Source organism: Poromitra crassiceps (genome assembly GCF_964638095.1).
Source record: "Poromitra crassiceps genome assembly, chromosome: 4".
In the NCBI taxonomy this organism is placed as follows: domain Eukaryota; kingdom Metazoa; phylum Chordata; class Actinopteri; order Beryciformes; family Melamphaidae; genus Poromitra; species Poromitra crassiceps.
In genome coordinates, this window is record NC_139626.1 from 35206945 (window position 1) to 35219061 (window position 12117).

Below are 12117 nucleotides of genomic sequence, written 5' to 3' on the forward strand. Positions count from 1 at the left end.
ATGCATGGCGCTAACCATTTAACCATGCCTTTTTACTGTGTGATACTGTGTTATGCTATGTTGTGTTATGTGGATATTTCATGCCTGAGTGCGAGCAACTGCAACTCATTAAAGTCTTTCTGATTCTGATTCTGAATTTACTGCATTTGCTCTTCTAGTTGCCAGTGTAACTTTTCTGTCTCCACCCCAATCCGTCTCTTTAACCATCTTTGACCCCCCCCCCCCCCCCCCCACTCCTTCCACACACACACGTGCACACACACGCATGCAGGCACGCACACACACGCACGCACGCACGCACGCACGCACACACACACACACACACACACACACACACACACACACACACACACTCTCTCTCTCTCTCTTTACTCTCAGCCAAGAGAGAAACAGTGAGGAACAACTAGACCATGTGGTTTTGAAAAGGAGCAGACGTTGCAGACATACTGTATAGAATTTATTTATTACATTTATTAGACTAACCTGAAACCTGAGTCTCTCATTAAAACATACTACATACTACAAACTACTATCACTCAGGTCGCTTTCACATATAAGCTGTTTGGTCCGCTTTAACCGCACCAGAGTTTGTTTCCTCGGATAGTGCGCTTCGTTTGGGGTGGTGTGGAAGCGCAAACGAACTCTGTTGCGGAACAAACAAGCAAACTCTGGTCCGCTTGAAAACGTGGGTCTCAATTCGTTTGCAAGTGAACTCTAGCGCGGTTCATTTGTGGTGTGAAAGCAAACCGAACCAAACACAAGAGCAAATATAGGAAAGGCAGTGCATCATGAGTAGAAGGCGGTAGAAAGAAGCAAAACAAACACTGCAGCGCGCACTCACACGGGTCGGTGAGCAGTGCACCGCGCTGCCTCGCTTGTCTCATCTCATCTGCAGAATGTTGTTGGACCCAACAGCTCGCTGCCTCATCTGCCGCTCAAATTGGGCGCATTCTTGTGAAATATTTATTTTATAGTAACACCAAAGTAAAACCAGAAATCCCAAGATCGCATAAAGGTGGCTTTTCTATGGGTTGTGTTTCACGGATTCACTGTTGTTCAGTCAGCCCTCAGCAGGCAAGGCGGCAGATCAATATTCTGTCCAATAGATGAAAGACCGTTTTGACCACGTGACATTGTTCAGAAAGTTTGTTGCGCTTGGCAGATTGCATGTGTGAAAGCGAACCGGACCAAATGAAAAATGAAACAATGTTGCAACTTCAACCCCCGAATCGCACCGAGTCCACCAGCTTATATGTGAAAGCGACCTCAGTTACAGAGACAGCAAAAGCAAAATTCTGTGACCAATTTTTAAGAGCATTGTTTGAGCTACATTGCTGTTCTTACAGTTTGCTACCCTCTCTCCGAGATATGATTGTTTATAATGTGTTATCTGTTTCTATTTTGAATCTTCTATTTTGAATTTGAGATATGATGCTATGATTGTTTATGTAAGGGATAATGTATAGTGAGCCGGTGATTACTGGCGAAATAATGACCGACAGGTGAATGATTGAGCCCGACGCGCAGCGGAGGGCTTAATGATTCACCTGAAGGTCATTATTTAATATTTAATTTAATCAGGCCGGAAGCGGCGATCTCACTCTCTTGAGATCTCCGCCGAAGAGGAGCGAGGCAGCGGTTCGAGCGCCTCCGCCTTTTTTCTTTCTTTTGTATCACGTCATTTACCAGTGTGTCTCTAAGTTTTGTAAAGCGTTTTGTAAATAATTAGAAGTGGAGTCTCACTGACCTCCACTCATCTCACCTGCCTGAGCTGTCCGAGGGAGATCCCCTCAACACACACCACGACTACGCTAGATTCCCCAGGTGAGCCATATTCTCATTCTCTTTGATGACAGCCGTGTTCCTTTCATGTTGCAGAGTTGCGGTGCCATTTGGTTGTTGCCCCCTAGACTCCAGCTTAAACCCCAACTTGTAACACTGTACATAATTGTGTGTGTGGCCGACTAACACATCAGCTGCATGCCCACCGAAGGCGACTAGTATTATCTTAAGAAGAAGAAGAAGAGGAAGAGGAAGAGGAAGAGGAAGAAGAAGAAGAAGAAGAAGAGGAAGAACAGGAAGAGGAAGAGGAAGAAGAAGAAGAAGAAGAAGAAGAAGAAGAAGAAGAAGAAGAAGAAGAAGAAGAAGAAGAAGAAGAAGAAAAAAAATAACTTGTAGCAAGCTAATGTGCCTAAGTCTTTTGTGTAGGAGTTTGGTCAAATATACAGAAAATTTGATACAAAAATAGCTTTGAATTCCAAAGGACAACTTTCCCTGCTTTTATAGGAAGTGGATGTGGTGGGTGATGGGAGACTGTGTACACTACAGTACAGCGTGCAGATTTGTTTGTTACATTGTCATATATGTTATTGATTGATTGATTGATTGATTGATTGATTGATTGATTGATTGATTGATTAAAACCTTTATTTATCCCTGTGGGGAGATTCAGGTGTCTAAAACAGCGACAGGGACAGAGGTTAAAAGTACAGAAGTCAAGATATAAATAAAAAGCATAAAACAATAAAACCAATAAGAGCAATACAATTCAATTGACAACCAAATAAATACGACCCTGTGTGCCTTTATCCTGTAAAGTGCATAGCCATGTGCCACGGTGCATGTGCAAGAGCAGTGCAAAAATGTATAAAGTGCCAGTTTATGTTCATTCAGTTATCTCCTGTTTTTTATTATTATTATATTATTCTCCTGTTGTTTTATTAATGGAAAATGACAATAAACTTTAAATCGTTCAAAAGCATCACTGTGCAGTGGATTGAATACGTTGCTGTTCACCTGAAATAGTTCCTAAAATAAACCTGGTTACATCTGATATTGAGGTAATGAATGATATTGTATTGATCAAATTCAAGCTCCAGGCCATAAAAAAAAAAAAAACTTTTTTTATTATTAACACATTCAGTGCCAGCGACGCCATATGGCGTCATTAGAAATTTACCGTAGAGTGCCAGCGACGCCAAATGGCGTCAATAACTCGAATTTTTTTTTTTGACGGGGGGGTGTCGATCTATGCCTCTTACATCGCCTCTTACAATATTCAGAGGTATTGAATGTGTCTAACCTATTTTACAGAACCCTTAGGTGGCGACAGCGCTCTCCAGATGAGAGAACGTGGAGTGAAACACACAGAAGAAGTCATTGGGGGGAAGGAAATCGCATCGCATCCGTCCGTATGCAGCGGCTTCATTGAAGCAACGTTTAGCTGTGCCCCTGCAGCAGCCAATCTGCTATCACAATTGCGCACCTCGGTGTCCGCTGCAACAGCCTCCGTGTCCGCTGCAACACATGATCAGCCGTGGATTTGTTATTATTCTCAACTCGAAGCATGGGAGCTGGTACACGCGGCTGTAAAAAAGCAGGATCTAGCGGACTTTTTCAGTGCTGAGCACAGGCCAGCACAGGCAGAGAAAACAGCAGAGCAGAGAGACACTCCTCCCACAACGGGGGGGGGGGGAGGAGGAGGGGGGGAGGTGGGCACGCAGAGCCAAGTACACAACACAGACCCAGACAGCAGGACAGGGTTGGCAAACGCAAGCCAGAATATCCGATGCCCACCAGCAGCAAAAGATCAGCAAGAAGCTGCAACCAGCAGCGCATGCAGGCGCCAGCGCTGCTGGTTTCAGCTAAAAATATTATTCTTCCAAACAAAATTCCCTTGCCTTCACTGTTTTATTGAAGGAAATTATTTTTGAGGTGTGACTACATCAGAAAATTAGCTTCAGAGTCAGTGATGTGCTTGAAATGTTTAATTTCACAAAAGGCTCATTATCTCAGCTCGTAGAAAAAAAGCTCTGTTTTTCGTTCAATCAAGCTATCTTCTCCGGCTCATAACTAAAGAACGGAAAATGGGATCAATAAACTTTTTTTTGCAGGTGATAGAAGAGAGTCTCATCGTTATTTGTGCGTGTTCAGTGTTTACATAGTAATTATTAAAGAAATTATATGACTGTTTTAAAATGCATTGCGGCCTATGTGGCACAGCAAGCAACCTTTTGCCCAAGGGCCGTGGCACTGAAAGTGTTAAAAAGGTCAGTCCTCTCACTTTGGATAATAGTAGTCGTAGACTATTACTCAACATAGTGTATGCTAAAGCGTTAGCATGGAGCATCAAAGTAAATAATGTTCATTGGTCACATAGATGGCTTTGGTGTCTCTGTTCGGATAAATTGAGCACTAGGCCAGTCTCCCCAAAACTACTCCTTTATTACCCGCAGCACACACCTAAATGTAATCCAACACCTAAATGTAATCCAAATTCTTACGTTAACCCTAAAACCAGAAGTGAGGGCCAAAACAACCTCACATGTCCTCTACAAAAGTCTGAAAGCCAAAACAATTACAGGAATACACAAACGCTAGAATTATCAAAGGAAAGCAATGACAAGTAAGACATCATACACACATAGACGGTCGAGGGATAGTAGGCACTGAGTGGAAACAGATCCAGGAGAGTAGAGGGACAGAATGTAGGGAAACAATGGATGAATAAATCCAGAAGGAGGCGGTAATGCAACATAAAGGATGCCAACTGGCATAAAACACCACAGAAGAAGAACGTATACACACTTACCGGATCTGTAAGCTCCAGTATGTTGGCCCTGTATGTAATGGGACGGCAGTCACGGGTATTTCCCACTAGCGTACATGGTAGGAACATGGGACCCAAGTCATCACCATCCAAAACATCCACAGTCAGAGTGGTGGTGGCTGTGCGACGCTCACTGGGGTAGGGGGCTCGGTCCTAAAGAGAGAGAGAAAGGGGGTGGGGGTGGGTTATATTTTGTTTCCTGAACTAATACGGGAATGTGTTATTTCAATAGAGACACTGCATGAAATAGGCCACGCCCATCACCGGGGAAATAGCTCCGTTCACTCCCATAGACCAGCGTCATTTTCCTTGAATTAAACATAGCTAAAAGCTGTTGTGTGGTGGGCTGCGCACACAACAAATGTAAAAGATCACCAATTAAAGTTTTTTTGTACTCCTGAGCAAAACAAGGAAGCTGTTGAGAAGAAAAATGTGGATCTAGCTGTCAATGAAGTAAGTTGGAGTGTTCACCTTCCGTATATAAGATCTTTGTGTGCAACACGCGACATAGGAGAATGCCAGGATTGGGGGGAGTTTCAGGAAGCAGAAAGTCAGCAGACAATATGATCAGCTCACAGTTCGCAGTTCAAATGAAGTAAACGCACACAACGTCTCATTATTTGACACTAGCCAGTTCCTCCTAGATATCTGCAAAACTATCTGTATCTGACGAGAGTTCCTTTGTTCGCCCGGTTAGCCAGAGTTTGTTTTGCTAGAAGTTGGCACGATAGTGGTCCTTTGTGTTTTCCCCCGTGTTGGGCGTGGTTTCTGAATGATGACGCGTTCCGCAGTGTCTCTATATGTTAGGATTAACCCATTTTTGTGTCTATTCACTTGAAAAGACAGAATCAAAATTAAACTCTACTCAGTAATACATCCCAGTGAAAATGTTACTGCTGTGTAAAGCACTCAGGCTATTCCAAAAAACCCACAGGACACTTTTATCACATTGAGATACATATCATGAAAAATCAATACGCTTACAGGCTTTGGAGTTTTTATTCGGGAAGAACAACTTAAACTGCCTCAAATGTGTTGCAATAAAGCTTTCATAAAATAGAAGCAGTAAATTGTTAACGACATACTTGCAGATGTGTGGTTGACCATCCTCTTATCAATGTACATGTAGAATATTAACTGTCGAATTTAAAATCAGTCTCAGTTATAAAACATGTAACGGGACCACTCTATTAAAAACTATTATTTGTGCATAAGAAATACAAATTTACTAATTTGACTGGAGAGACTCTTTCTTCCGTGGTGATTTTTTTTTCTGAGCTGCTGTCTACCTGTTGATCTGCTGCTGTTATCTGGCAGCCAATTACGATAGCAGCTGCTCAGCAAATTCACAGGAAACACAACAAACCCATTCATCTGAATAGTCAATACACCTGCTGTGTTTTCAGTTTTCACTTCAGGATAATTAGGAGATAAAAATAAAATGTTGGGGCTTTTCTTGTAAAGCTCTCAGAACAAAATAGCCAATGCAGGCAAATTTAACTATGTACAGCTGGATAATCAATACAGTTGTCACCCGTTAACCTTCAGCTCAGGAAGAAATGCCACTAAAGCTCTTGCTTTGGTATGAAGCTCTTAGAAAAAACATGGCGGCAACCCATTCACAAGAACGTTTTGAAGGATCAAGGGTGGTCTGAGCAAGAACCTGCACCCTGAAGAGTCTGATGGGCCCTACACACCAACATGAGCGATGAGCGATGTAGTCGCTATCACCCAGTCAGCCTGCCCCGCTGCTACAGCGTGGTTGGCTGCCTTGCTGTATTTCCATCTTCAATTGGTCGATTTCGAAATGGCCCCTCCTTCCCTCGCTGCCGTCTGTCATTCACCACCTTGCAAAGCATGCTGGGATACCTGGCGTCAGGACATCGCAAACGACAAGATGAGAGGAGGGGCCAAAATCTAAATAGACCAAGTGAAGACGGAAATAGAGCAAGGCAGCCAACCAAGCTGCAGCAGCGGGGCGGGGCTTGACAGGGCGAGTGCGAATACATGCGAGTTGATCGCGTTCGGTGAGAAGGGGGTCTGAGCTAGGTGAGCGAGCTATTTCTGTATTGATGAGGGAGATGTTAGCTTCATACAGTGTTCCAGGCAAAACTTTGTCCTTCTCAGAGCTAGATGTCATTCTGAGGAGGAGTGGACTGGAGGAGTGAGAATGTTACAGAATTTCTTGTAGAATTCGGCACTGAATCCATCCGGTCCAGCTGCTTTCCCTGATGGAAATGATTTAATGGTGGAAGCTATTTATTTCTGCATGATTTCTGATCAGTCGGACGACTAATATGACTCTGGGACAGATGGCCGATATTTTGGGGTTTCCGCTGTATAATGGATGTCCGACTTCTGCGTGCCGCGGTTATGGTTACTGGCCAATTGACACGAGAATGGATTTGGAGCTGATCAATTGTAGGTCCAGACGACATTTTGGCTAATAGTAATAATGAATAGCTGCATATGAGATGTTGTCGGACTGTAAACGATGATGGAAGGGGCGGGACGTCCACTCTACAGCGGAAACCCCAAAACATTGGTTGTCTGTCCCAGAGTCATATTAGTTGGACTGATAGACTCTGGGTTCCCAGATTGCTGTGGAGTTAACCAGGATGAGACAGGAAGTGGAGTGATATTGCTGCGTCAAGTTACCTTGGAGTTACCCAGGACAAGGCAGGAAGTGGAGCGATTTTATATTCAGAGTAAGAGCGTCAAATTTTCTCAAAAGACACTTTTGAGAAGATTTGGAAAATAAAGCTGTCTTGGGCCCCGCCACCCACCCAGAGCACCACAAATGGTTAGAGAGGTATAAAAGTATAATACAATAGTATGAAACACCCCACACAATAATTACATTATTTAACAATGTATGTTCTATAATGATGTTATTTAAAAATAAAACAACATTTATGCTTTTTTGTATGCAAAGATTTTACATATCGCGAAACCGTGAAACCATGGTCTTTTTTTCCTAAGGTTATGATACCGTCAGAATCTCATACTGGCAGATGCCTAACCCATACATTATGCGTAGACATAGACACACACACACACACACACACACACACACACACACAAACTCACATTAGCCTGTATGATGACCAGGTATCGTGCGATATCTTCATAGTTGAGTCTCTCTCTGAGAATCACGGAGCCAAACAGTGACAGGGGGATGTCAAAGGTTCTGTTGGTCGTCTGGAACAGACACACACACACACACACACACACACACACACACACACACACACACACACACACACACACACACACACACACACACACACGAGAGGTTTAGATTTGAACTGGGCTCAAATGATTTGTAGTATACATATTCATACAGATAGGCTACTTAAAGACTATGAATCCTGTATGCTTTGGCAATGTAAGAATGAACTTGTCATACCAATAAAGCTTGTTGAATTGAACAGAGAGACTACAGAGCATGATACCAAGTCTGATCTCATGTCAATGAGACAATCATCAGCCTTAATAACTCATCATTGAACGATGCATGGCCAGAATGAACATACGGCTCAGTACTAAGTGGTCCATCTGTTCCCTGGGTCATATTATTTGGTCAATACAGTACCAAAGAAAGTAAGACATTTAATTGAATACTTTACGCCCCTGACACTCCACCATCACTACTGTAGGTGTGCCAACTTCCGAGTTATTTTGAAGCAGCACCTAAGGCTGATATTGAAAATTAAATGGGACCACCATGTTTTTGTGATACAGTACACAGTACCATGTTTTGAATTCCCGTTTCGGGAGGAAGGCGATATAGAACTTGGCTAAGTCAGGATAGGAACAATCCAGTGGGCTGATGGATGCCATACCGGGTCATTAGGGTTGTACTGGATGGTGTACTCTATCTGTCCGTTGGGTCCGTCGTCAATGTCCATCGCACCGTTGTTCCCCGAGAAACCAGAGAAGACAGTGGTTCCTATCGGCGTAAGCTGGAAACACAGCAAGGGCATGGTGTCAGAATTCAAATCTCATCGCCTTCCAGTGTGAAATCAGCCGAGAATTTATGGGGTCGTTACAGTATTCTGTCTCTGTGTGTGTGTGTGTGTGTGTGTGTGTGTGTGTGTGTGTGTGTGTGTGTGTGTGTGTGTCTGGGTGTGAAGGATGTGTGGGTGGAATAGATGCAGTCCAAACACACGTGCATGCACACACACACACACACACACACACACACACACACACACACACACACACACACACACACACACACACACACACACACACACACACACACACACACACCTGTGGGCTCCTCCATTCTGCAGCTCTCCATGGTGCTGAACCTGTCTTGAGTCACTTTGGCCACTAATTAGCCATTTTAGACCCATTTAGTCTCCCCTAATTATCTAATTAAACAATCTGGCTCTGTTAGGTCACCCGCAGTGTAATCTCTCGAGACTTTCGACTTGCATCGAAAATCTGGCGGCACGCTCAGTGAAAAGCTGTGTAACATCACTTGTAGGGGGCAGGCTCGCATGCTGCGCTTTACCCGATCAAAATGGAGTGGACGTGACCGAGTGTGTAGTCAAACTTACTATTTTCAGCGTGTAGCAAGTTGCTATTTGCTACTAGCAACAAGCTAGCGAATCAGCGATGTTGTTGTAGTTTCATTGCGACGAAGGGATTTGAGAGCGACAAGCAGGGACCGGAAAGGAAATCCATTTAATGGTCAGAGCCGGTCGGTCGGAGCAAATGGCAGAGCTTGCAGGGAGCGGAAAAGGATTTTCTTCTGTTGCCGACCAGAGTCCCTTGAGTTCCGTTTATTCATGTATTCATGCATTGAAAATCTCTAACCCAGAGGTTAGAGATTTCTTTTTGTTTTTTTTACCGTTGGGTCCCCCTATTGCCCGCAGGGTGCTCTTTACGCTTCCTGAAACATTCAGCGAGATTGCGCAGACAGACACTTTGCATTCTTACTATAGGATATCTATCACTTTAACCAGTCTTCTTGTTTTTTCTCTTGCTGCAGGACAGGAACCCTCTGAAAACCTGCATTTTTGCTGAGTAGGGCTCAAAAGTATTTTAAGGACGTTTATGGTGTTTGTAATATATGCTACTTGGATTTGGAGAAGGAGAAACAGCTTGCAGCACTTTGTGTTCACTCGTCTGTGCTGGGGGGAAAAGGCTACATGCCAAATCTGATGGAAAGTTTGGAGAGACGTGGGCAGCATGGGTTGTCTGTTCTGCAAAGAGTTGGAGATAACTTATAAAATCAAAATATTGATGCTCAAACAAAATGTGTAAAATGCATTTTTGATGTTCTTATAAATAATGGAATTGTTTGGCTGTGTGTCTTCATCTGTCTCTCTTCTTCTCTGCCTCTCGCTTTCTCGCTCTCATTTATTGTTAGTAGTAGACAATCAAAAGCAAGTTCAGTGCAGATAAAGCGGGAGCTAACCTTGAATCTGTCTCTCGCTATTATTAACTGCCTGCATTAGTTGGTTACAATTCTTGGGGCGTCGGCAGGGAATTAGACAATAGCTGTCTCCCTAATGAACCGATTTGCACTCAAATCGGAATAAATCAAGACCTGCTTTTGAATTATAACCCCCACCTGAATAAATGTACTATCATTTTTAAATGATTACCACCAAACTGTCCTCGCTTGCCTTGGCCTGGCAGAGGAATCATATTTCAGAGTTTTTACGATACATCTCCTAAATTGTACAGTTGTCGTTCAGGTGAATGGAGCAAATTATTTTAGTAGTAGTAATGAGAAGCTGGAGAGTTGGAGGGGGTGATAAGAGGGAGGGACATGGAGAAGGAGAGAGAGAGAGAGCGAGGGAGAGAGAGAGAGAGGGAGAGAGAAAGAGAACAGGAGGGATAGAGAGGGGGCCAGAGGAAAGGCAGGGAGGCTGAGGAACGCAGAGGTAACAGAGAGAGCTGGAAGAAAGACAGGTGCTGGAATGGGGAGGAGAAGGAGAGAGGGCACAAAGTTACAAATAAATGACAAGAAAATGAATGGACGACAGAGAGAGAGACAGAGCGATGAGGTGGACAGACTGTGGAAGACTATATAATGAGATATTGTACCAGCCTAGAGGCGTGTGCTGGCAGCAGGCTACATGAATGCTTGTCCAGTTTAAGTCTGAACCTCATCTAGTTAAACCCTGCTTCCCCGGGCTGTGAGAATGGCAGTTTAAAGACTATTTAGAATAGAATAGATCTAGATCTTTTCCATGGCTGCCCAAGAACTCGAAGCCTTTTGTAGGGATGGCATGATACCGCTGTTTCATGTCCGATACCGATACCGATACCACAACCTTGAATATATGTCGATACCGATACCAATCCGTTCCAATGTGTCTTTTTTTCACTCTTAAACAACTAAGCTGTTCATTTTGTCTGGATGCACTGCTTAACCCAGCCATCTGAACATCCTCTATAACATTTTTGCCATGTTTTTTTAGGAATACAATTTTATATAAATGAGGCTATGAATGATTTATAGCCAAGCCTCTGTAAAAACCTTCAGAATATACATAGGAATAAACCTGGAAAGTTTAGTGTATGTAAGTACTACTGAAGTGGAGATTTCTGGCTCAGAGTGAGAAAATGGACATTTTACCCTTTTCACCTGCCATGTCTCACGTTAAGCTTTTTCACACACAGAACTTTTAGCAGCAGTTTTGATTGGTCAGCACCATTCATGAGAATTAAATGCAAATGGATGATTGGAGGAATTCAAGGTGTTACACCCATCCCTTGTTACAACTGTCCCTTGTCTCCCCTATTACATTAGTGTTGTGTGAAGCAAGGGGCTGAACGCAGCTTAGTGGCATGGTGTTTGTAAACACAGGACACATGGGATAATCTAGTTTTATTTCGTGTTTTCACAAAGATTTTGACTTTTGGGATTAATTATGTGGACATGCAGAAGCATCGGATAAAACCTTGGCCAGGAGAAGACAACTTTTGCGGCTGGGGCAAGTTGGTGAGTCATCAGTAGGATAACGTTACTGTTTATTTATTTTAGCATTCCTGCAGAATCCGTTTTTTGGCAACAGTTGTCCCCTGCGTCAGAGACTGTTAGCTGCAGGGAAGTTAAGAGAGGACTCGGAGCAGCCGAAGATGGCGAGTTCTGCCTCCGGCTGAAGGGTTATTTTGTAGGCCTTAGAGTACCAATCAAATATTTTTGCCCAGAATGCCAATAGTAAGGGGCAGAACCAGAAGGCATGACATAGTGTGCCCTCTGACACCTGACACATGTCACACAGTGGTGAGACAGAAGGGAAGATTTTGTTAAATTTATGCTTAGGAGTAATGAAGACGGTGAGTGACTTTAAATTGGATCAGCTGGTGTCTGCTATTAACTGAGCAGAGTTGTATCATAGACAGACTCCTTTCCCATATAATGTCAGATAAATCAATACCAAGTTCCCCCTGTCACTCTTCTCTAATCCTCTCAGTAGAGGCCATGGTGCAATTCTCAAACAGACAGACATACAAACCTAGAGATGAGATGCTTGAAGTGA

At 43.4% G+C, this 12117-nt stretch overlaps 1 protein-coding gene across 1 annotated transcript in view; it reads right to left on the reverse strand.

Annotated features, from left to right (window-relative positions):
- LOC310775758 (protocadherin-15-like) overlaps positions 1–12117 on the reverse strand; it is a gene marked incomplete at both ends in the record, with an annotated part of 239416 nt that overhangs the window by 174152 nt on the left and 53147 nt on the right. Inside the window, 3 exons of the mRNA XM_083635894.1 lie at positions 4592–4762; positions 7700–7810; positions 8455–8574. Of these exons, the coding sequence (XP_083492020.1) occupies positions 4592–4762; positions 7700–7810; positions 8455–8574 (402 nt within the window). The remainder of the gene's footprint in view (positions 1–4591; positions 4763–7699; positions 7811–8454; positions 8575–12117) is intronic.